This window comes from Girardinichthys multiradiatus, chromosome 2, assembly GCF_021462225.1.
Source record: "Girardinichthys multiradiatus isolate DD_20200921_A chromosome 2, DD_fGirMul_XY1, whole genome shotgun sequence".
Taxonomy (NCBI): domain Eukaryota; kingdom Metazoa; phylum Chordata; class Actinopteri; order Cyprinodontiformes; family Goodeidae; genus Girardinichthys; species Girardinichthys multiradiatus.
In genome coordinates this window covers 16,456,894-16,483,398 of record NC_061795.1, presented here as the reverse complement: position 1 = coordinate 16,483,398, position 26,505 = coordinate 16,456,894, and the positions used below count along the sequence as shown (strand labels likewise).

At 38.3% G+C, this 26,505-nt stretch overlaps 1 protein-coding gene across 6 annotated transcripts in view; it reads left to right on the top strand.

Annotated features, from left to right (window-relative positions):
- Positions 1-12,290: 12,290 nt before the first annotated feature.
- si:ch211-272n13.3 (ankyrin repeat domain-containing protein 26) overlaps positions 12,291-26,505 on the top strand; it is a 45,575-nt gene continuing 31,360 nt past the window's right edge. For 4 of the 6 annotated variants that reach the window (XR_007042121.1, XM_047390234.1, XM_047390227.1 and 1 more), the window contains exons 1-16: positions 12,291-12,428; positions 13,335-13,623; positions 14,394-14,508; positions 15,803-15,976; positions 16,232-16,338; positions 16,440-16,577; positions 17,597-17,748; positions 17,864-17,890; positions 19,478-19,514; positions 19,593-19,656; positions 19,739-19,790; positions 19,889-20,085; positions 23,256-23,424; positions 23,899-23,960; positions 24,033-24,132; positions 24,406-24,510. Coding sequence is in view for 5 of the 6 variants with exons in the window: in XM_047390234.1 (XP_047246190.1) it covers positions 13,424-13,623; positions 14,394-14,508; positions 15,803-15,976; positions 16,232-16,338; positions 16,440-16,577; positions 17,597-17,748; positions 17,864-17,890; positions 19,478-19,514; positions 19,593-19,656; positions 19,739-19,790; positions 19,889-20,085; positions 23,256-23,424; positions 23,899-23,960; positions 24,033-24,132; positions 24,406-24,510 (1,699 nt within the window). In the remaining variant the exon portion in view is untranslated. The remainder of the gene's footprint in view (positions 12,429-13,334; positions 13,624-14,393; positions 14,509-15,802; positions 15,977-16,231; positions 16,339-16,439; positions 16,578-17,596; positions 17,749-17,863; positions 17,891-19,477; positions 19,515-19,592; positions 19,657-19,738; positions 19,791-19,888; positions 20,086-23,255; positions 23,425-23,898; positions 23,961-24,032; positions 24,133-24,405; positions 24,511-26,505) is intronic. The other 2 variants (XM_047390208.1, XM_047390215.1) reach the window with 2 other exon arrangements.

Here is a 26,505-nt window from a genome sequence, read left to right as displayed (position 1 = left end):
CAATCAGGTGCCTGTTTATTTAGAAAGAGAAACTTCAAATCAAGTCATTTGGGCTAACTATGCAGTAAAGAGAAACAAATGACGCAGTACGACCAAAGGCTCAAAACAGAGAGCTGTGTGAGATGTGTCGAATTAAATATGTTTATTTTTACATATTTTGTTAAGAATAAACTACGGTTTTTTAAATTATATTTTGAAAAGTAAACAGAAATCCAACAACACACAGAAGTATGTTGTTTAAGGTTTCCATGAGCTCTGTTCTGCACATGATATACACATTCAGGCAAAGCATCAAAGGTGTCCGCAGTGTGGGGGTCATTCAGGGTCTTATATGGGATCTTGGCTTCTTTCTGGCAGACCGAACTGCAGCGTTGCTAGAAAAAAATGAAATGTATTCTAATACAGTGCTCAGATGGTAAAACCAATCAGCACTGTATGTAAAAGAAGTCACAGTCTGAACATGGATCATGACGTTCCAGAGTAGACCTGTTAGGAAGAGGGTCAAAATAAATGAATGCGTGACCTAATTTCCTTCATACCACATGTCTGCTACTGGTTCCCATCATCTTCAGGACAACCTTCTGAAGAGATATGTCAGCAACACTTCTTGTAAACATCATTATTCAACACCACATGACATTGACTCAGCTCAGCAAATCCTTTTATTTAAACCCCAGCCTTTCATCACTGCAGGGACAATGACTGCATTCTTTGACCCGGAGTGTCTTATGATTTCCAATTTCACTGCTACAAGTGTTAAACGGGGCCAAAGGCATCTTTGAAAATAACAATTATTTATATGCAAAATATCTTTTTGCCAGTTTGTCCATCTGTACAAACTGGGTTAATAGCTATTATATGAAGATTAATCAGATTGTTCCAGATTGTTGGAGTAAAAAAACAAAAATCCCTTTACTAGTTGAGATGTTACGTGGCAACGTAAAGCAAAAATATTCTTCCAAACAAACACACAAAGACAAATGGATTCTTCCTGAGCTCTTCGTTGTTCTGTAAAAAGAGTCAACTGCAACTATCTTCTTTGGTTTGGGCAACAGACACAAAATTACTTATCCTGATTTTTCAGTCTGATATTTGAACATGTTTTAGCTTTGTGGTAACTCAAAATGTGAACTAACAGGACAAAGGTTAAAAAAATACCAGTAAAAACATGCAAAATGCTGATCAGCCATTACAGCATAAGAAGGGTTTAATTGCTTTAATGTCAATAAATAAATTCCTTTTGATTATTGAGTAGGATCCAGGTTGGACTACTGTAACTAACTCATTGTTGGAATTTCGAACAAAAATCTCCAGAAGCTTCAGTCTAATCAGAACAGTGTGGCAAGCCTGCTCACAAGAACTAAAAATATCATGCCAGTTTCACAGTCCCTCCATGGACTCCCTTTCCCTGCCACAATGCAATACAAGATCTCCTAACTGGTAATGCTCTACCTCAAGGAACTGTTCACTCTCAACACCTACAACACTACAACACACTCCCTCTGCTGGAAAGCCTCATCCCTTCTTCAAATCCTCAGGACCAAACTCTCAACTATGACGGGCCTTATGCTCAGAATGCACAGACCAAACACACAGAACAACTTAAGTTTTCTCCGAGAAATAATTTTAATCTTTTACGACTGCTTTCATGATCATTTTTGTGACTGTTTAGCAATTTAAGACTTTTAAAATGGAAAATTCACAACAAATAGAATGTATTATTACTAATGGAGTTTTGACTGCTCTGCTCCGTCCAATGACTCCACCTTGCGTCCCCGCTCCAGCCAATCAGCATCGAGTCCACATTTCCTCTTCAGCCAATCACTGTCCAAGGCTCCACTTTAAAGATCTTCAGTCACGGACTTCCTCGTTCTTCAAGCTGAGCTGTGACCCTCCTCCTCCCTACCACCACCATCTGGCATCCTAGCTCCTCCTGTTTCCTCCATCTCCTCAGGCCTCCACTCAGCCACCAGTCGAATCCCAGGGAGAAGACATCTCTAATTCTATTCATAAGTTGTTCATTCAAGTTCACGTCATTCTCCTCCGGGGTCCGATCGCCAAAGAAATAAATATTTGTAAATATTTGTAGATAAACTTTAATCTACTTGCCACCTATGTGTCTTTTCATTGTGAGTCTTACAGGATTGAATTATTATTAGTAGTAGTAGTAGTAGCCAGTAGTAGTTTTTTTTTTTATTAAAATATAAATAAAAATACATAAATTATGTTTTTCAAATTCAAAAACTCCTTTAAATTGTTTTATTATCTTTTCCTATCAGAAACAAACTTCTTAGTTGAAAAAATATTATTTTAAATGTAAATCTTCCAGGAGTTTGAATAATTCTGGGCTTAACTGTATAATACATATTTTAAACTCGCATCTGGATCTAGATCTGGCCAACCTAAAAGTTAATTAGTAATAAATTGGACTATAGACAACTTCTAAGGAGGATCTTTTTAATCTGTTTATGAATTTTGAGAAACATTAACAAAGAAGAGAAATTGTTCCATTGACATGTCTCTCCTTTGGTTGTAAAGAAAATATTTCATAATCAAAATCACTATTTCACACTTACTTTACTCATGATTCATGAAAATAAAATAATAAGTAGTGGAAGCCGCAGGTTTTAAATATTGCAGGAAACTATCAAAACAGAATCCTGCTTTAAAGGGAGTTCAGGTCACTAGAGCAGGTTATAAAACCACATGAAAAACATTTGAATTGCTAAAATAAAGCCTCCTTGTCATGATCATTCTCCCTTGGGTAAACTATATGGATTAGTTGACATTTTTAAAAACAATTTTACACTTGTTTACTTGATGTATGTTTAGTAGTTTCACTTTATTCAAACTTTATTCACTTTTATTTGTTTTTCCTATGTGAAAAAGTTTTATTTGATTAGAAAAAAGGTGTTTGTTTTGTAGTTATTAATTTTTCAGGAACTGCACCACGCTGATAGAACTTATCGTGGCAGCACAGTGTCAGTATTATTTGCTGTGGCACATTTGCATTTGAAATCTGCTAAATGGATATCCTCAATCCTGTGCTCATTCAAACCTTATATCCTGAATACATTACAGACTGAGTAGCGTTTCTCGTTTGTTTATGAGAAAAACAATTAAAATGAATATCATGTTTTAGCCTATATCGTGAATTAAAGTACGTTTGAGTTATAGAGTCCGCCTGTGATCCCCTCATTTGCAAAGGTTCTTCAAATAGAATAAGGTGGACTCAGAGCACATGTAGGTCTGAACATCTATGTCTGCTTTTAGTCTGTACTTTCCTTTGTAAAACAAATCAATTCCATTTGGGGAAGTCAAGCTTGAGCCTGATGCAGGGACCAAAAGAAAAGGTCAAGAGGTAATAAAAACATTTACAGCAGCTGTCATTTTGTCAGTTCTCCCTTATCTTGTCAGTTTGAAATGCAAGTTTCCGTTGCCAGCTTCAAAACTCTAATCTCCACGTAAGGAGAAGAAGAAGCCTCTTTTAGTCTTGCAGTTAATTAGTCAAAAAAATAAAACACGAATACATTAAGCTTCTTAACCATATTTGCTTCTCAACTATGTTGTTGAAACAGCAGCGCCTCACTGATAGTCCTGGTTCAAAATCTGACACGCCCAAGTTATTCTTCCTCTTACTACTGTCGTTCAGAGACACATCATCCTGATTTGGTACACACACACCAGTGGTTCTCCAACTTTTTCTGTTTAGCCCACCTTTGAAGAATGAAAGATTATCTCCCCCCCACCCCCCACAAAATATTTCAAAATATTTCTGGCAACAACGATGAATCAATCAATTTGTGCTAACTAACTTAATAGCATCACAGTATTACTCGCTACAATGTTCCTTTTATCTGCTGCACACCTTTTGTTCTGAGTGAAGAACAAGATATGCCTCATGTCATCTTCTCACCTTGGACTTTGGCGCAACCGAACCAGTTCCTCTGGGTGTGGGGGTGGCGCAGGGTTAAAGCACATGACCCATGTACAGAGGCCTCAGTCCTCGATGCAGGCTGTTGTGTGTTTGAGTCCCAGCCCTCCACCCAATTTCAACTCACTTTTTAAAAAAGTATGTACAAAATAAAAGCCAATAGTGCCTAAAAATGTAAAAAAAAAAAAAATAAAATCAACATGACTGAATCTTTTATGTTATAGTATTCAATCAGTGAAGTGCATTGGAACAGGGTACAATCTTTCTACAAGCCGTCAACATCTGACCTGTCAGCCTGTTATTAAATCCCTGAAATTATACAGATGTTCTCTCTCACTCTGCAGGCTATGCTTTAGTTGTCATAGCCCCTATGTTTCCTGCAGAAGGATATTTGCCCTAACATTTATCACCCGTCATTTACAGTAATATTATGTCCTTCCAGCAATTCTTGGTCTCAGGAAGAGACCGTATCTGGAAGAGAACATTTGTATCTTTGTTTCCTCAACACTTTCCTCATCCTAGGCTAAATATTAAGTTACCTAAACTTCAAAGCTGTTCTCTAATTAGTCCTAAAACATCCAACCATAAAATGAAAAGTAGCATGTAACCTGTAGGGAGGATGTCCCTCGCATATTAATTATTAATATGTTTATAACTAAAGTTTAAGCACACAAAACACAGCTGAAGCAACTATTTTAAGTGGGGGTTTTTTTCCCAAACGATAATAACATCATATATATGCCAATTATTTTTATGCATGTCCCAAATGCCATTTTTAAATGCCGATGTTACCTTGTCTGATGTTTGTGTTACAGCTGTTACAGTTCTCTGTAGCAACATTAAAATGCTAATGTCAAATATTCAATCAGCTACAGACCTCATAATAGATTAACTGATGAAGTAGCTATGAAGAATTATCCCTTATACGTCCATAAAACAACTTTTAACTAAACTCTCAAATTACAATTAAGCTTCTGATGAAGATATTTGACGCACTTAAGATTTTTAATCCCTTAACCCTTTCTCTAATTAGAAAGTGAATACCATCAAATTCAATCAAATTTTTTTTTATAAACAACTAAACTACATAAAACAATTGAACTTTTCAGTGTTTTAGAAAATTGCAACAACATACCCAGTTTGCAAAGAAAAGCACCTGCAAGGGGTCACAGTTCTTGTGCTGCTTCAGTGCACTCAGGTCGCTACAAACCCCAGCAAATTACTGAAAAGGTTATTGTTTATGAAACCATGCCCACAACCCATCCCCATATCTAGGACCCATGCCTCGTATTTCTCATTACCACTATCACCTTTTGCAGCCCTTGCAGGGGGAGCATTTGTAAAACGTCTTGTCAGTTTAGTGAGGTGTTGCCCACGTTCACATGTGAAAAACAACAACAACTAAAACCTCATCAGTATGAACAATTTGTGAGCTTCAAGCTATAAAGTCTTGCACCTTCACAAAAATATTGGGAATTAATTATTTTAGAAAACCATGTTGTCTAGTGTCTAGAACAGGGATGTCCAATGTGTGGCCCAGGGGCCATTTGGAGCCTCCTAACAGCAATTCAAGAATGATACATATTTGAACCCCCCAGGACAGATTGTTGATGCAGATGGATTTTTTTTTTTTTTTAATTAGGACAAATGTTTTGTTTTTTTAAATGTCTTCCACATTTCGTTTGACTTTCATGCTGTAGAATTTAAATGAAAGGCAAATACATCTGTTAGAAGGACGAAAGGGGCAATCATCTAATTGCATAACCGTGCACCCCCTTTAAGTGATACTTTGTTAAAGCACCTCCGCATTCAACGTCAGCATTGAGTCTATTTCACTGTCTAAAGTGTCCTTGTTTCTGGGAGGAAATAACGTCATTTGAGTCAGTTTGTTCTAGCGTAGAATGGAGAAAACCTTTGGAAATTTATTTTCACACTGTCAGTTGGGGAACAATATTAAAGATGCTATGTTGTTGTGCTCTCCAAGTCTTGTAGATGTTTGAAAATCATCCCAAAGAACTCACAGTCACCTTACAGTATATGGCTGCTTAGCTTTTTAGCTTTCCACCACCTTGAGGATGTACTTACAGTATTTTTCAACAATCTCACAGTGATATGATATCTTTCTACCACAAGTAAGGGAACAATTTCAAATAATGACATCACAGAACCTCACTTCAAAAAATCTAAACTAACCCTTTAACCCTGGCTTGGCCAAACTAAAACTTTAATTATCCTCTCCTGAAGTCATTCTTCAAGTGATTTTTGGATGGATATCTGCACTGCTAAAAAATAACTTTAAGAGCACTGAACATTCATGTTCTGTTACTGAAAGTCACTGTGTGTGTTTATGGGTTTTAGCTTAATCTGTGTTGTCAATGTGAAACTATTGTATTGCTGTCCAGGCCTGGACTCCCTTGCAAAATGAATTTTAATTCTCAATGGGATTATTCCTGGTAAAATAAAGGTTGAATAAATAAAAAAACATGAATGCTAAAAGCAGTATGCTGCCACCACCATGTTTTACTTTGGGAATGAGACAGGCACAGGGAAGTGCAGTGTTTGGTGCATTTACATGAGCATATCTTCAAGAAGATTTAGTTTTGAATAAATCTTAAAGCCTGAGACATATTGCTTGAGGTCCTTCGGAAGGTCCCTTGTCTTTATGCAACTTCAGTCAGAGGTTTTTTGAGGTTTGGGTTTAAACAAGATGGGTCATGCTAATGTTAGTGGAGCCAACTGTTTAATAAAGTCAGTATTATTGAAAATACCAGATAGAGGGGTAAAGGCATCTTTCAGATGGTATTTCTGCAACATGTAAAATGACAGAACGAAACTGGTGGAGCATTATTCAAACACTCTAAAAAGATCTGAGTTTAGGAATAGTTCCGGGATGCTACCTTCTGTGAATAAAAAATGAGATTGTTTCTCCAGGTTTGCAAACTGAAGATCATTTTTGTGCGACAAATCAACTGAGTACTCTGGAGTTCTAAAGCTGGGATCATTTGAAACTCTCGTTGGCAGTTTGATTGTTGAACCAATTCTACACTGTGAAATACAACAAAAATATTTATATGGAGTACACTGAAGGAATCAGTGGCAAACACAAACCTATCAGGGTGGTTGGAAACATTAGCTCTATTGTTTTCAGCCTGATAAGGTTCAGCAGATGTAGTTGCAGCAGTGCACAAGCTGATGAGTACCATCTTTTCTTTGGACTTTGATTGACTTGCCCATATAGGAGCAGGCTCTGTGAACCTGCTGGCAGATGAGTGCATACTCTACATGTCTGAAGTGAGGTTGTCTGCAGTTTTTTGTTCCAAACTGAAAGCAAATAGCAGATAAAATCTCTTATTCCTTCTTTTACTGAAGCATTCACACACACGGTTTGTTGCAGAAACAGCAGCTCTTCTCTAAGGTGCACAAACTGCTGGTGGAGCAGAGCAAAAACTCACTGAGAAGAAAGTCCGTTTCTGAGATACACGGCGACTCAGTAAACCTGAAATCCAAACGCAGTAAAGAAAGCTTTTTTTTTTTACTTTCTGTCTGTGTAAGGACTCTGGGAGTTTGACATGGAGGTGTCTGTTGATGCCGACACCAGGCCTCATCTGAAGGCTGTAAGCTCCTTATTAATAATTATAATACATCTTAGAACACGTGATATTTTTCACCCTCTAAACGGTGTGTGCTCACCCCATTTATCATATCTCACTCCATAGATTAGGTTTGGGAAGTAGCTACCAAAATGAACATGAGGAATGTTGAGAAGCAAAAATTCCTCCAAGCTTTGCTAAGATTGCTCAGTGAGTTCTGGTTGACAGACATTCATAGTTCCTTGCAAAAGTATTCAGACGCCATGAACTTTAGCACATTTTGACACGTACATTTACGAATTTCCCTCCATTTTATTGGGATTTTTTTGAGAGACCAATACAAAGTAGCATGTAATTTTCAAGTACAAGAAAAAAGGGGTTTTTGTAGTGTTTTTTTGTTTTACCAAAAAGTACATTTAGAAACTTAAAAAGTTTATATTTTGCCCTCTTAACTCTGACACTCCTAAATAAAGTGAAGTGCAACCAATTAGAAACTTGAAAATGCTGTTTTGTGTGGACTTTAAAACATTTCTAAAATGAAAATCTGCAAAGCCCGGTACAGAATTGGTTCAGTATCAGCCAGATCTGAGGCACATTTGGCCCAAATAAGGGCGTATCAGGCAATAAAATACTCCTAATCTTGGATGGAGCTGGCCCACATCCACAAAATGGTACCAGAATTGTGTAGATCCGGCCCAGAACTTGGATGGTTCCATGCCAGATACATTTTTCCATCTGGGTGGCCTTCAAAAGTAACCTGTTTGTGGTTTAATCTCAGTATAAGTGCAGAAATTTATTAAAAAAAATAAATTTTGTGGAAAGCTTTTATTTTGGTAATGACCCTTTAAAGATGCTCATGTGTGATTTCAACCAATTCTTCCGCACCATTTGTCTTCAATTCTTGAAGGTTCTGGGGGTCCTTTCTATGCAGCCTGATCCTCAATTCTCTCTATAGAATTTCAACTTGATCAAAAGTTAGATCCTTATGTTTTTAAGAAGGTTATGTGGGTTCAAATCTGGGACCAATTTAAACTCTGCTCTAAAAGTGCTGGATCCAGAAGTAAAACATTCTACTAGACAAGAAATATTACACATATTATGAAGAATTGCAGATGGAACTCCTTGTGGCTTTTTTTCAGCAATGGCTTTCTTCTTACCACTCTTCCTTCAGATTTGGTCAGATTTGAGGAGAACTAAAAGTTGTCCCATTTACAGGTTCTCTCGCATGGATCTCTGCAGGTTCTCCAAGGTTATTATGGGCCTCCTGGCTGTTTCTCTGATTAATGCGCTCCATAACCTTTCCATTTTCAGATGATGGACTGTACGATTCTTCTTGAGATGTTCCGAGAATGGAAAATTGATTAGTTCAAAACAAGCCGTAGTTTTATTTTGCATTTTTGTTTACTTTATGTTGTTTTTAAAACATAGCATGGTGGATTAGTGCAAATATAGCCATTGTAAATAATTTCATTAAAATACATTTTATTTTTGATAAATATATATGAAGCATCTTCTATTTATTAAATCATGCAATAAGACAGCCCCCTTCTTGGTTGATGTTTAAAGCACAACAAGAATGATCAATTTTACTAATCAAAAGACTTATTACACATTTAATGAGACTGATAAATTCTTGACAAATTCATATAGTTTAACACGGAGTATTGTTCCAATATGTTGTTGTGTTGTTTAAAGCTTAACAAAGAAAATCAAGACAAACTTGATAAATATTTCAGCAAACAAGACCTGAGAATATGGGCCGCATTAAAAAGGTGAGGAACAGTGTGGAAAAAAGGATAGTTTGGGGTTGATGAACAACTCAGAAGAGATGTGACAGAGAAAGGGAGGTGTAAGTAAGGCAAAGATCTCTTAAAAGATAACAAAAATGCGTGCAAAAGGCAGAAAACAATCAGCAGTCCTTCCTGGATGCGGCAGAACTGTGAGATAGATAATGTTCCAGCAGACTTAGAGACAAACAGAACCTGATACTGCTACAAGGATGTCTCTCCAGCTCCTTAACCAGATTTTTCCTTTCCTTTTATTTGACTTTGTTGTTTAGCTTTTAACAAGACTTTTCTGTGACAAGACGAGGTCAAGCTAGAATAAAACTTCTTACCTCCAACAACGCAGCTCTTCAAAGGTGTTTAGTTACCAAAGACGTCTCTCCAGCATTGTACATTTACCAATAATTCAAGTTTTGGACTGGGGCATTCTTTCATAATTTTCTTTCAAGGTGAACAAATATGTAATGCTGACCTTAGAGCGATGCAGCGTGATTTAAAGGTGGATTTCAGAGGAATTCACTGTTGTGTGAAGCTTCTCTCTGTGACATCAGAGGCAGCTTGTTTTGGCATTTGATCTGAATAGTAATACTGGAAAAATCTTCAAAAGTCCCAGTCTCAGTTTTTATGTGGGTTGCATAGTTTGGCATAACGTACAGTGATAACAGGTCTATAGTCTATTTCTTCGCAGTATGGGTGTTTGGTATCGGAATCAGCTTCTTTCGCCAAGTTTGTAGGCACAAACAAGGAATTTGATTTTGGTTTCGCTTTGCTCTCAGTGAAAATATTTTATATATATAGAAAGGGAAATAAAATGAAAAAGTTTTTGGGTTTTGTTTTTTGTTAAGTATGTAATCCCTTTACTCTGGCGCTGTCAAATTACTATGTCTTGTTCGCAGTGAAGCGCTTTTCTTGTGCGATATCTCTACCTTTCTTGACAACATGATGTCATTTAGATTTGCTGACGGTACGCTGATCACGTGGATCTGGTGTTTAAAATGAAAAATGGCTCAAGAAAATGAAAAAATTAAAGATCGGGGAAACTTCAGCTTATATCAAAAGCATAGATTATTAACAAATGGTGATCATATTTCCAAACATCAGGGACTAATAATTTGAGATGTTTGTGATTATTTTAATTCCATTGTGACTTTTATTATATTAGGTTTTTTTTTTATGATAAATACAAGTGCTTTGATGTTTGACATTGACATTTCATTGCAGACAAGGTAATGGTTAAAAAAAAAAAGCAATGATACAAGGAAGTTTGCATACTCTTCTGTTTTGCCGGATTGTCATCTTAATTTGGCTAGGGGTGCACCGACGTGAACATTTGGGCCGGAAATGATATTCCATCACTTTTGTTGCCAGCGGTTTAGATATTAATGCCAGCGTGTTAAGTTATTTTGAGGGAACAGCAAATTTACACTGTTATACAAGCTGTACACTGGCTACTTTACATTGGATCAAAGTGTCCTATCTTTTGTGTTGTATTGTCAAAAATTTACAAAAATGTAAGGGGTGTAATCACTTTTGTGAGTTACTGTAAATATCTCAGTCTGTGTTTTGTCTGACCATAAAACATTTCTTCAGAAGGCATTTGGCTTCTACTACACATTTCAGTCCTGTGTGAAGGTGGAAAATCTGGAACAGCGGCTTCTGTCTTGATAGGAACGCTCTCAATCCATGTTGATGCCTAACTGGCTTCAGTGAAGACAGTCATCTTTTCTTTCATGATATGCTTGAGCCTTGGCTTTTCTGAGCCTTGTCTTTCCATTCATCTGAGGCGGGGAGTTTGGTTCAGATGGTTGAAGGTTTCGCATAGTTAGGTAATCCAACAGGACATTGATCCCAAACACACACGCCAAACTGGTTTTGGAATGGATAAAGCAGGCTGACATTAAGCTTCTGCAAAGGTCCCTCGGCTGTATTACAAATCTATGCACTGTAATTAAAAGCCAGGTGTGTGCCACCAATTGAAATAGATTCTATGATTTCTGATTAATATAATTTTTTAATATCCATCAAGGCTAGGTTGATGGCTACAAAAATGCACGTGGTTTCTCTGCAACTAGCTAAGGGATCCAAATATTTCTGGGTTTTTATGTACAATATATATTTAAACCCATCTAAATACACATGACACAGCACTGATCAAATAAAATTTACAACAAATTCAAAGTTGTGAGCACAATTCTTTAAAAAATGATTCAAATTACATGTTGAGATATCAATTAACCCAGACAAAAACAACAGTATAAATAAACAATTTAATGGCATCCCCACAGATGATAAGTGAATGGGAACCTTTGACCAGAACTACTATTCTTTACTATAATTCGTTTTCCTAAAAATAAATATTTATCATCTAATCATGACTTTTTGATTGTAGAAACTCTTTGAAACTGGATATATTTTGTCCCCTCTAAAACTTTCTGTAATCTGTTATCCTCCATTGAGACAAACCACCACTGCTTTGCATCATTAAGGCACAGTGATTATATATTTTACTGTTAGATTTCAAACAGTACTGCCACTATATTGTTGTCCCCCACAGTGAGAAAGTACTTTGACGTGCTCTTGTAAATACAAATTAACTTATCAAGTTAATTATATTTATGCAGGTACCTTATATTCCATGTGTTTGTAATTATTCTGTAATACAGTGCAAAAGCAAATAAAAAAGTTTAATTTTCATAGCTTTATAACGAAGTTAATAATGGAATCAAAATCGAATAGCTTCTTATATGAGAAGGAGAGAAATAATAACGCATTCTAATTACTGTATTATAATTATTTCTTATTTTATTCAAGCTTTTTAATACATTTATTGTTAATAAAAAAAAAGATCTTGAACCAGTTATAAATGTCAGAAAATTCTAGGTACAGCCCAACTTCAAAAGAAATGGCACCATCGTGTGGTTAACATTTGCTACTACAAGTCTCGAACGGCTTGTAAACCAACCTTTTCAAATAACTTGAAGACGCCTATTGGTCACTCAAAGTAGTTGACACCCCCCTGCTTATTTATGATTGGTTCCCTGAACGTAAATCTACAAGCAGGTTTTTGTGAGCATATTTTTGTTAGCTTGATGAAAGTAACAGAAGTCCGGCAATCAACAGGTTAGTAACTGAGGTATTATATTGCTGTTACAATTAATCACGGCCAAACTATTAGTGATTTGTGCGTTAAAGTCTCACAAACGTATTATCATGTATTTTTGTATACGGTTTTGGCGTCTCCTAGTTAGCATTCAGTTAGCACTGCTTCAGTTTCACCACTTAATTACTCTTTAGAGCACTTTTCTGCCGAATAAACAAAACGTTGTGCTGCTGTATCTGTCTCGTAGAGTTAAATCTCTGCTTTGCCGCGTTTCAACCACATGCTCCTTTTAAATGTGGCGGTTTGCATCATGTGAATTACGACGTAGGATGCGCCACATTAATCCTCGATATGATATTAAGCACGATTTATTGAACAATATTGGTGAATAATGTTTATTTTTAGGCTGAGGAAACCTGAATATTCCAACATTTTTGTATTAGCTCTTGCTAATCCGTTATGAGTGTCGTACTAATTTACAGTAGGTTGCCATGGTAACAACCAAGCAGCTATAACTGCGGTCAGCGCTAACATTAGCTAGCCTGAGAACCGAATGTATGCATTTTATACGCTTCAGGTTAAGACACAAATTAAAAATGAATCCCTACTTTTTAATAAACTCTTATTTTATCGTTAAGGACTGTCACCTTGATGTAAGGTATGCTGTAGTTAGCATCTCTGAAACCTGTCGTTAGCATGGCCGCTATGTTTTCTGTCATCCAACACCGTGTTTCAGTAATAAGATACTATACCTAATGTGCATCTTTGCCTCTTACATGGAGTCTATTACCACCCTGGAAATGCACAGGAGCTACTTCGATTTCTAATAGTGTGTGAGGACTTGCATTAGCCTTATCATCAAGCCAACCCAAAAAGGTTCGCAGCATTTTATAGGCTTCTAATCGGCTTTCTGCGTCTTATTCTAGGGATGGGAGAGCCGCCTGTGGTGACTCCTCAGCAGCTAACGAGAGGAAGGTAGTGACGGTTAAAGAGAAAAGTTGGACTGCCCTATGCAATGAAGAAAATATTCAACTTCACTAAGAAAAAGAAACAGTCGTCTGGCACCCCTGACAATGTCAGTGCACTTTCTGATGGCTATGACCTGAAAGACAAGGATCTGGGGAAGATTCACAAGGCTGCTTTCCAAGGTGATTTGGCCAAGCTGAAGCAGTTGGCTAAGAAGAATGATATCAATCAACTTGACAAGGAGAACAGGTAATCCTCACAAGTATCCTGTGAAGTATACCTGCGCATGAGCTGTCTGTAAGAATAAAATGAAGATAAATTGTATTTCTCCTTTTGTACTCGTACCAGTTGTAGTTTCCTGACCCAACCTGAGGAATACGCTTTTTAGTGTCAGGGTTGCGAGAAACAGTGTCTGCTATCTAACGTTGGACCAGCAAATATCTCATTGCTTGCACTTCTAAGTAAATTATTTATGGCCTCTAAGGTTTCTTGTGTTTAAGAATTAACTTTGTGCTTTGAGGTGAAGCGCTGGGAAAAAAGGCATAATGTCTTGTTAATGTAACATGGTGTTGATGAGATGATTGTGGTTTTGATCTTTAATAAAACTGAGAACCAGATTTATAAGAAGTCATGCACTGATTGGACCTTTTCAGGCTGACACAGATTCCTAGTTTTCTTTTAGGTCTTAGTTGCCAGTTCTGATTTTGACTCATTTCGTTTTATTCCTCGGGAATATTACATGAAAAAGAAATGCTACAGGTTCTTTCATAGAGGTATCAGTTTTGAATTCAGCAGCAAATTAAGGAATTATATGATTATACCTATTTATGCATCAGTGCATTGTTTTTATAAAACTAAAAGAAGCGGATCAAAGTGCATGCTGTTGGTTGACATGTTTGTAAACCGAAAATCATTTCGGGGAATAAAATCATCCGATTCAGATCTCTGGTTGATTTTTTTTTTTTTTTAAATCTCCTCCTATACATTGCTTAAGGTTCTACTCTTCTTTTATTTAACAGAACTGCACTTCATATTGCTTGTGCCACCGGTCATGCTGAAGTGGTGCAGTTCCTTGTTGATGGCAAAGCCAAGCTTGACCTACGTGACAATCAAAACAGATCCGCCTTAATGAAGGTAATCCTGCATGATGACACTCACTGAATCCCTTCTTGGTGTCAAATTATTTTGTTTAGTTTTTCCCTCATGGTACATTGCTGACCACATTTATTTGCACCTCTAGTAAAGATGTGTAAAAAGCCGTAAGTTAATTACTCTCTAATTGCATTTGCATAATCTCACACTGAAAATGTGTGAAAAATCTAACCTTGAATTGGAGAAAATGTATTCATCACTATTACACTGTTGGAAAAGGAACATTGTTTCTAAATGTTGAGGTGAAATTGAAGAACTTCGAGGTTGTCCTCCTCGTTCATTATTCCATCCAACTTTTGCAGTGGCCCAGCACTCTCAGCCAATAGCTGCTGGTACAGCTATTTGTACCTCTGCTGTCAGCACATTTCACAACTTTTTTATGAGTTTTACCATCAGGGCACCGATTAGCCTCCTGCTTTTATCCCAATAACTTATAAAAAAAATCAAAGCACACACAGAGAGGGATCTGTGACCATTCCTCCTTGCATAATCGCTCTAGATCGTCCGCAGTTCTGGGTCCTCTCTTCTCTTCAGTTCACCCCTCAACTTTTCTGTAGCATTTAGATCTATAGACCGACATTGTCGTGGAAGATAGTTGTTTTCATGTGAGGTGAACAATTTCTTTGTTGATGTTACCTCATATTTTGGATGATTTTCCTGCAGAAAGACCCAAGGATGACCCATTTTCCCGTTACTCATTCATAAAGCCATGTTCTTTAACAAGGTTCCTTTAAAGGAGAAACAGATCCCCATCATACTTAACACTGGGTATGAGGTGCTTTTCTACATTAACTGTAATTTATTGTGATAGGAATAAACTGATATTGGAACAGATATTTGCAAAACCCTAAAACTGACAGCATTGTTTGGATTGTTTACTTTTACACTATTTTCCGCTCTTGGTTCGATCCACGAGTGCATAAATAAATATAGGAGGAGCTGCCGTTATTTTTTTATGCTGCTGAGTAATAAAATCTTCGTAACGTAGCTGCTGTCCTCAAGTAGCCCGTTTCATAATTGGTATGTTTTTTTTTTTTTTTTTTTCAGAGCCGTTTTTGTGTTTGTGGATCGCTAACTTCATTTTTTTTTTCCCCCCAATAAAAAATTGATACTGAACTTAAAGCCTGGATTTGATGTGAGATTATGCTACAGCAATAGAAGATGCATTTGTTAAGGCTTTTTACACGTCTCCACTCAGAGGGCCAGCACAATTGGCCACCTCTGGGTCTTTTCTACCTGCTTCTTCATGTATGTTCATTTTTTTTGGGGTTAACAGGCGGTGCAGGGCCAACATGAGCACTGTGTGACCATATTGTTGGAAAACCGTGCGGATCCCAATCTAGCGGACATCAACGGGAATACGGCCCTCCATTTAGCAGCAAACATCCCATCTTTATCCACTGCAGTACTATTGTTGCAGCACGGAGCGGAAATCAACGCGGCAAACACGGTGATTAGTATATGAGTTTGAATTATGGGCCTGGTTAAAATGCTAGGGATCAGTTGATTCGGTACTCAAGTAAGATCCTGTATCTTGGACAAAAGGGAATACTAAGGACACTTGTGCATAGAATCTGCAGAGAGGTCATCGATGTTAATGTTTTACTCTACAGTTTAATTTTCTGTCAGAAATGTATCAGTGTTTGGGATGTTTTATGCATTCAGTCCATATTGTTGGAATAATTCTGTTTGATCTGTGATTCAGGAGGGGTTCACACCCCTGACCGTATCAGTCCGTGAGGACCGGATCGAAATGGCCGAGTTTCTGCTGAAAGAGGCCGCTAATGTAAACTCTCTGGACCAAGAACAAAGGCTAGCATTAAACAAGAAGTCATTTCTCTCTCGTGGTTGACAATAAGAGGTGTTTGTCATATTGTTTGGAGTTCTTGTGCTGACATTGATTCCACTTTCAGGTCCCCCTTAATGCTAGCTGCCAGCAGAGGGCAGCACAGTATGGTAAAGCTTCTCTTGCAGTTCGATCCAGACATCACATCTCAGGACAGCAAAGGGTGGTCAGCAGATGACTATGCATTGAAGAATGGACATCATAGGTAAACTCAAATCAAATCTGTTTCTAAAGCACATCTGAAAACAACCCACGTTGATTAAAGGGATGAGCAAAAAGACGGAAAGATAAAAAAGAATGAAAATACAGGAGATCCGTTACATGACATGGATTCAAGCACAAAAAGGGTTAAAGAGCTTGTGAGTGCTATGCATACAAACCCATAGCAGGAACAAAAGGCTGTCTCTGAATATACACCAATAAATTCACACAGAGTTGAAGCTGCGAAATGATACAATGTTGAAAAGTATTTATCCTGTATGACATAAAAAGTATTTCCCCTTACATGTTTCTTTTGTTTTGGGTTTTTTGTCACATTTAAATGTTTAGGGTGATGAAACAAAAGCGACCTTGTTAAATGACGAATGAACTGTGATTAACAAAATTCTTTGGTTCAGTTTCACTGACCACACCCAGGCCGGATTTACTGACCTTTACAGACAACATGAAGTAGGCGAAAAGACCTCAAAAAGCAACACACCATGAACCGATCTAAAGAGCAGATGAGAAACAAAGTCAGTCAGCAAAGATCACAGTCATCTGTGTCAACCTAGAAACGGTTGTAGAGCCTTTTTTTCTTTGTGATTTTTTTGGACAAACCACATGGATAGCTGTTATCAGGGCCAGATATCTTCCCCACAGCAATGCAAAAGACTTACAGACAGGCAGATTTTAGGTTTAGGGTGTGGCCACTTGGGTGGTTCAGAAAGCTGTTTTTACCTTAATGAAAGAAATTACACATTGAAATGGATTTTTGATATTGATTCACATTATCCATGTCTGATGATGTGATTTTTTTGATGGTCTGAAACTTCAAGTGTGACAAGAAAAAGCAAAAACAGAAGACATCTTTACGGGACAAATACAGTTTTACTGTACTGTATACGGTTGTTTAGAGTGTAACACCAAACCTAACAATATTCTATTTTCTTTCATTTTCTTCATCTTTTCTGTATGGTATCAGAACTGTGACATTTTGAGTAGTTTTTGTTTTCCCTTTTTCAGTTGTTGCCTCCTGATCACTGAACACGGTACCAAGAGGACCCATAGGGCCTCAGGATCACATCCAGGTCCAAGCAAGAAGAAAAAAACTTTGGGCATTCCTTCCCAAGATGTTGAAGCAGGCTTTTCTTTGGGAGGACCAGCCACTGATAAAGGTGGTAGTGGTTTGTTTTATTAAGATAGTAAATAAGTAAGTTTTATTGTTTCTCTTCATGACTGACTTTGATCATTTCATTTATTCCTCATGCATAACCTCTTGACTGGATCTAGAGCATGGGACAAATGAAGCAGGGGGAGGTACTATGCTTAGATGAACTTTGTTAGCAGAATATGCGTCGGTTTGCTGCCAGTTGTTATGACCTGGTTGTATTAAAGAGTGAAAATGAGGCTGGTTTGATGCAGCGGAGTAAAACTCACAAATTGTAAAGCATTTCGAGGTTCACACATGAGTCTCAGCGTTGAAGTTTAAATTATCTCCAGCGCACACATGATGGGCTCAACGTCAAAGGGCACACCTGTTCTTCTACTGTGCAAAACTCACTGCTTTCTGTGTGAAAGCAGACTGAATCCTTCTGGTGTTTGAATGCTGGAAAATCCCCTGCTGCTAATTCTGTTTATATGGATATTATGTGAACGACCAACACAAAATAGTGTATGATTGTGAAGTAGCACGAAAAGGATACCTGGTTTCCAAGTTCTACTAAGAAAAATCTGAAAAGTGTGGCATGCTTATGTATTCAGCCTCCTTCCCTTTGATACCTGTAAAAAATCCTTTTGCATACCTGTGTCCACTTTAATTTTCCAACTGTTCCATGAAGGACTCATTTTTTTAGAGAACGTTAATGAACAAAGAACGTTTAGAAGACAGGCCCATTGTAACTCTGGAGGAGCTGCAGGGATTCACAGCTCAGGTGGAAAAAGCTTTTGTCATGACAACTATTACTATAGCACTTAAAGAGCCAAAGCTTTGTAGTTAGTTGTATATTATTAAAGCAGTTCCCGGTTCGTTTATTTCTGGTGCCAGTTGGTAAACACTGAAACATTTTCTCTGTTAAAATACAACCTGCAATGTTGTTGGCTACAAGAGAAGGTCCAAAATTCAAAATGACATTCTTGACATTAGAATTCTGTGGGGACATCTGCTCCATAAATGTATCTCCCAGCCTGTAATCACGCACTCCACGAATCCAGCTCTAAAAGAAGGGAGACAGGAAAAAAACTATTGTTGAAAGAAAACTGTTTTCTAGTTTTTTACAAACCATCTAGAGAACATGTTGTGAAACAAAGTGTTCTGGTCAGATAAGTCCAAAGTTGAACCAGACCTGCACTGTCTGGCAGAAAGCTGACACTGCACATTATCACTGAAACACAGTTTCCTATAGTGAAACATGGTGGTGGCACCATCATGGTATGGGGGTGTTTCCTTTCAGCAGGACAGGCAAGCTGTTCAGAATTGATGGGAAAACGAATGGAACTAAATATAGAGTAAACATGTTAGATGCTGTAAAACACTTGAGATCGGACTGAGATGGGCCACGCTAGCAGAGATACGCCCTAAAGACCTGCAGCCGTAGGTGGAATGAGAGGTTGGCGTATACAAAGTACCGGTTCAAGGAGGCTGATTCCACTTTTAAAATGTTTTATTAGCAAAAAAAGCATGAAACCTCGTGTTATTATCCTTTCACTTGACTGTTCTGTAGTTCTTTGTTGGACTTTCTATCACATCAATCTTAGTTTAGGTTGATGTGATAAAGTGCTTTAGGGATATGGACTTTTATAAGGCACCTTGTATGCTCGGAAGATCTGTTCCTCGTATTGAATGATTCTCTGTACATTTGCTTTAGATAATAAGTACATTTTGCTTTGTTGGTTTTTGTTTTGCAGATTTCGAAGACAATTCCTTGTCAGAGTCAGTAAGCCGGTATGCAGTTTTCTTGTTGCATTCAGCAATTCAATTTTGCGTCTGAGTTTCCATTTGTAAGTATTTCTTCTTTCTTAGAGTTTCTAAAAGTGCTAATGATGAGTGGCCTTCAACAGAAGATGAGGATGAATCTGTGGGAAAGGTTGGTGAGGCTCATTTCTCCTTAAACCACAGCAGGTTTTTTTTTTTTATATCTAACTTTCATTTATTGTTTTGAATTTTAGAAACCGCTTAAAGTAAACCTCAGCCGAATATTTGGATCTAAAATGGGAGAAGGTACCAAGAATCCTTTAGTCCTTTGTTACCTACTGTAGTATTTTAGCCATAGTTTGTATTTTTTCGATTGTAATTTGTTACCCCTGCCCGCCCCCCAGCTCCCGTACTACTTGACACTTCCCCGAGTGACACAGAATCTGAGCCAGAATGTGAAACTAGTGTCCAAAGAATCCCACCCACCCCACCGTCTTTAACTCCTGGCAAAACTCCACAGCACCCTGTAGATCTCCCTCCAGTTTCCTCCCTTCCTAAACCACCGCAGATGGCTTCTACTCCTCTTCCAAGCTCCAGAAAGGTAAAACTTGTAAGAATGCTTTGCTGTTTGCTTTTTTATGACAACTTTCTCTCCTGTTTTTTTTCTAAATGCCAAAAAAAAGGAGACAGTTCGGCTAAAAGGAGGAAAGGAAAGTGTTCAGAAAAACATTTGAATGCTAATACGTCCCAGGAGAAGGGCTCAGCTGGTGAGGATTCTGGAGAGGAAGAAGAAGAGGAGGAGGAAGAAGAAGAAGAGGAGGAGGAAGAAGATGATGAAGAGGAGGAAGAAGATGAGGAGGAGGAAGGTGAAGAGGATGATAGTGAACAAAGTGGTGAAAGTGAAGGAAATGAAGAAGATGAATCTGAGGAGGAGGAAGCTGACTCAGAGGACGTTCAGGACTACTTCACAGCTGGTTATATCAGAGCTGACACTCAAAACATTCCTAACACTAATGTCTCTCCCAACGCTGGCATTTCTGTTAGAGTAGAACATGAGATCGATGATGCATCTGAGAAAAATGGCAAAGCAGATGCAGACACACACCTCAACAGCCCCACTGGTGTACAAACCCACGCAATGCCTGCAGCAACGCTAGATGTGGCAGATGACTGTATTGTGTCCGCCATTAGGGTGGAGTCTAAGCTGTCTGATGAAGAAGAGAGCTGCGCTAAGGAATATATGAGGTCATCAGATCAACAAATAGATTCAAATCAAAGTTCAACAGACGTCCCAATCCCATCCAGACGTCAGAGAGTGACTCAGTCACCTGGCAAGGTTAAAGAGGCAGAGTCGCACAGAGAACCAGAAAATGTTGACAAGGACTCCTTGAAAGATGAGAAAAACGGTGCTGACAACGCTTGGAAAGACAGTGATGATGAGGAAGAAAATAAAACAGAAGGAATAGGTGGCAGAACTTTGATCACTTGTCCAAGAAAGCTGTTAGCCAAGGTTGGAGGAAATGCTGAATCAGATGTGGAAGATAATGCTTCGTCAGACAGCGAGCCTGATAAAGGATGTAAACGTAGGTCCTCATGGGGCTCTTCGGTTGAGGGAAGTGACGTCGACATACCCAAAGTAAGCGAGGCAGACACTGAGGTTCTTCAACAAAAAAACGACGATCAAGCAACGGATCTGCAGCTAAAAGCAACTATTTTACCTCCAAAGGAGGAGCAGCCTGATACGTCTTGGGATTCTTCATCATCTTTACCCCAATCTACACAATGCATCTCATCTGAGGTAGTTATTGATGACCCAAAATCTTTTGCAAAACCAGGTTTACCAAGTTCTCCTCAGGTCAAAAACAAACCAGGGGTAGCAACTGCAGATGATTCAGACTTGGATTCCTCTGAAGCCGATAACCAGAATGATCGTGATGCTAAACGGGAAGTTGCCTCAACAGATTTTCATGCATCTGTCAACAAAGACGGAGAAACCAAAGAAACACAGAAATGCTCCTGGGAAGACGAGGAAAAGGACAGTATTGAGAAAGAGTCCAATGACCCCTCCCCTGTAGTGTCAGCAGCGCTTGAGTATGAACACACAAAAAAACCGAAACTCTATGATGAAGGAGAGCCAGGAGCTGCTCTCTCGCAAATGGAAGAAAACTTTGATTTTGAAAATGAGGAAGCGGGAAGTAGTAGTTGGGATGATGAAGAAGAATGCGATGATTTAGAGAAACAGATGACGACTCTTCGTTCTGATGTCAGTTTGCCTTCATTGACACCTGCACACAAACGTTCAGTAGACAAGAAAGAGGCAGAAACAGCAAAAACAGACAATATTCAGACAGAAGAAGATGATGAAGAGATTCCATATTCCCTTATTGATGGACATTATGAAGCTGAAGGTGAAACCAAAACTCGGGGAGAAACGCTGGTTGATGAAATTCTGAGTAAAGACAATGAGTCAAGTGAGGATTCTGACAGCAACCATCAAAAGCTCCAGTATGACTTTGCCAGTGCTACAGTCCACCTGCTTGATGTTGGAGATGATTCTGCTGGTCTAACTGTTCATGTAAGTGGAAAATCAGTCGATGAAAGTGACGCTAGATTAACATCGTATGCTCCACTTGAAAATAAAAAGGCAAGTGTTGCCAAAACAAGAGGGTCTTATGATGACGGACCAAGTCCACCCACCAAAGATGTGGACACCAGTGGCCAACACCATAGTTCAGAGGTGTCTGATGAAGCCTTACCTCAGACTGACATTGATGATGTGGACCTAAGCTCTCCGGATCGATCTGAGAACACGAGCATGAGATGCACTGACGAGCCTGATATTCAGGTAAAACAGGGATGGTTGGTATGCACAAACCATCTGCAAAGATCTTCATCAGTTAGCTGATTTCCTTAGCTTGATTCTTGGTACGTACTAGAGCCCTTCACAGGGCTGTTTTTTTTAAAATCCCGCTGAATTTCTGATCATTACCACCTGTTCCTGCTGTCTCTTTCACTCCCACCCCACCTCAGCCACTTTAATTGATACACTCTACGACTGAATAAATATCTACCCGCTGAATGTTTTAGTGCAGATGAACAAGAGCAGAGTAAATAAAATATATTCAACAAAAATGTGTTCGCTTTGAATCACAAATTCTCGTGTAACTTGAGGCCAAATACCAAAAATAACCACTGTGCAGTAAAAAAAAATACATACATACATACACACATAGCAAAATCTATAAACATATCACAAAAACAGATAAAACCTCAAAAAAACATTTGAGAAAAAAATAGGCTAAATTCATAATTGCTGAACATTTATGTGACATGTTTTTTTTATTTTGGCTTGTGGCGGTGCATCCACGACGAAATGCATGTTCTGAATGATTTATGCGTATTTGGAAAAAATTGGGTATATTTTAATTCATAAAGATATTTAAATTACTGTTTGGCTGTTTTTTTTTGTTTTTTTTTTTTCATTTGAACAATTTTTAAATGTATTGATTATTTATTGATTTTATTATTAGATTTAAAAAAAGAAATGTTTCCCCAGTCTGGATTTTATGACCAAACTCAGTTACACTCTTCATCCAATCTTGGGACTGGGTTCTATTCTAAGTCGTCCGTTCCTGCCTGCGGTAGTCTTAAAACCGCCCGCTCCATCAAGATTTGGGTTGAGTCCTGCGGGATCCTGATGCAGGGCTCCAGTGTTGTGAACTCAGAAATCCATGAAATTTGGTTTAAAATGCTTTTTGTTTTCTCAATTAGGAACAAAATTCCACCGAAGGTGACAATGACCGGGAGGAAGAGCAAGAAGTCGACGAAGAGGATGAAGGAGACACATCATATGACAACAATCAGTATGAAGATGGTGGGGGGGTTCATGATGCAGCTGCGACTGTTAACGAAGCAGAAGTTGGTAAAGATAAGAAAAGAGGTATGAAGTACTTCCTTCTTAATGGGAGCGCATCCATCCATCCATCAATTTGACATGAACAATCATCCGTCCCTGATGGGCCAATAAAAAGGTTGGAGTGGGATGGAGAATAGTATCAGGAGGGATTTGTGAGAAAGGGGCAGATGCCAGAGTGAAATAGAAGGTTTAGTATATTGTAGTGATTTGGGATGGGCAATTATCGCATCATTTATGATGATCATGAATGTTTTTTAACGTGAGAAGAATTGTGGTGAAACCATAATATCTAATTGATGTTTGCAATCCCGAGAAACAGACAGCATTGTTGGGATTTTTACTCTTACTTATCTTCCAGCTGTTAGGAGCATCAGTAAATATCATATTTGAAAATGCAGAAAATGTGAGCCATTTAGCGATGAATATCTCTTTTAACGTGTTGATAGAATGAAACTGTGGTTTTCAACTTGGACGTAATAAATTTCAATTTTAATGTAGATTTCCGATCAGAGCTGGGTCTGGAGAAAGGGGAAGAAGAGGGGAGTTCATGGGACTCTGAGGTATAACGAATATGTTACTGAACCGCTGCTTTTTTGGGTTTTCAGGATTCTAATTTGTTTTGTATTTTTTAGTCAAACTCTGAACTTTCCAACATACCACATAAAGAAGAGCAAGATCGGCACTGCCTAAATCTAGAAGAAACATCTGCTGTGGAAGAGCCACTCAAAGAAAGTAAATGTATTTTCTATTATTAGAACTTTCTTGATGGTTTCAGTGTTTTATTTTTTTATTCTAGATGTAATCAAGTCATTCCAGGCAACATTTCATGCAGCAGAAACAGTGTGACTTTACCTATTTATTGTTACAGAAACTTGCACTTTATCTATATTTATGCTTCTATTAAGTTTGTCTAGTGTCCAAATCTTCATAAAGTAAAACATGCAGAGTGTAAAGTGTGTCCCTTTAAACCAAACCTTCCAACAGTTTGTTACTTTTCTTTTGTAGACATGTTTTACATTCCTTCTTTTTTAAGAGGGAAAGGAGGCAGTAGGATGGCAGAGCTAGAGCCTCGCAAGAGTGAAGGCATGCCGCAAGGCAGCCAGGGAGAGGGTAGGCCTGTCTTTACTCCCCGGCTAATCAGAGACCTCACCATCACTTCATTATCACACAAGGGGATGCATGCAGCATTCGCTCTTCCTGCTTGATCCCACCAGCTGGCCATAAAGGCTGGAAAGGCTGTATTGTCAAAGCTCACAGTGCCTTGCAGAGGTTTTGAACTTTTTAACTTTTTGTCACGTTACAACAAACTTTGTTGTTTTTTATTGGGATTTTACACGGCAGGCCAACAAAAAGCAGAGCTTATGGTTTTCGAACTAAAAATCTGAAGAATGTGGACTGCATTTGTATTCAGCCCTCTTTACTCTGATATCCCAACATTAAATCCAGTGCAACCTTTTACCTACCTTTAGAAGTCAAAAGCAAGTTGTTAAACAAAGACCGCCTGTGTTCTACCTGATCTCAGTATAAATAAAGCTCATGTGCCAAAGCCTCAGAGCTTTCTCAGAAAACGTTCGTGGACAAACGGCATCATGAAGAACAAGGAATGCTCCAGACAGGTCAGGGATTTTGGAAAAGTTTGAAGCAGAGTTTGGCTCTAAAACAAAATTCCAATGCTGTACACATCTCAGAGTACAGTTTTGTTCATTTTCTAAAAAACTAAAAGTTTTAGCGCAATTGTAAGCATACAAATACATAGCTTTACGCTAAACTGACTAGTTAGGGGAGGATATCAGTCAGAGTGGCAGCCAAGAGGTCCATGGTAACTGGAGGAGCTGCAGAGACCTACAGCTCAGCTCCACAGCCCCAGCCACGAGCAAGGAAGATGATTCTTCAGAAACCAGACAGTGAAGAAGGCAAGTTTGAGACGTCTCTTTTTTTTTTTTTCGGTATCCTCTCATCTCAGAGTACAGTTTTGTTCATTTTCTAAAAAACTAAAAGTTTTAGCGCAATTGTAAGCATACAAATACATAGCTTTACGCTAAACTGACTAGTTAGGGGAGGATATCAGTCAGAGTGGCAGCCAAGAGGTCCATGGTAACTGGAGGAGCTGCAGAGACCTACAGCTCAGGCATGAGAATCTGTAGACAGGACGACTTATAGTTTTGTACTTCCCAGATCTGGTTTTTATGGAAGAGTGTTTAGATGAAAAAAGAAATGTATTTTTTTTGCTAGCCACTAGCATTTGTCGCAGCACAGGTCTCCGGGGTCAGGACTTTAACCGCTGCGTTGAAGACCAAAGCCTTTGAATATTCAATTCAAATTCAAAAATACTTTATTAATCCCAAAGGGAAATTAAATATGGGTCGCATCCATACGTTGTTTTTAAAGAAAAGAACAGAAAAGTTGAACAGATAGATGAAATCCAAGTATAGGCAATGAGCACTCCTGGAAGAACAAATGTTAGAAGCTGCAAAAGACTTAGGACTGAGGAGGAGGGTCACCTTCCAGCAGGCCAACAACTCTAAACACACAGCCAGAGCTACAGTTGAATGATTTAAATCAAAACACTTTCATTTGTAACAAAGGCCCAGTAAACGTCCAGACCTAAAACCGAATGGGAATCTGATCCAGAACTGAAAATGGATGTTCACAGACACTATCCATCCAGTCTGATTAATTTTAAGCTATTTTGCAAAGGTGTAAGTTCAAAAATTTCAATCTCAACAAATGGTAGAGACATAACCCCAAAAGGCTTACAGCTGTAATTTACAAACAAGTTTTTTCTACTAACTCACATGCTTGTTTCTCCAAGATCTTTCACCTGTCATCCAAAAGGTTTCTTCAGTTCTAAAAATGGGTTGTAAATATCAACCTGTTACAACAATTACACGAATAAAGCTGTTAAGTTCACTAATGGGGCCATTTAGGCCACATGGGTCACTTCCCATAGCGTCCATTTGGTTTAATGTTTGGGTCATTTGATCTAAACCTCTCACCTAATGATGCCAACATCTTTGGAAAATGAGCCAAGGCTGCATTAGGTGTTAGAAAGATGAAATCCAAATTACTACACAGTTGGTCTGAGGGGGAAGTGCTTTCCAACCA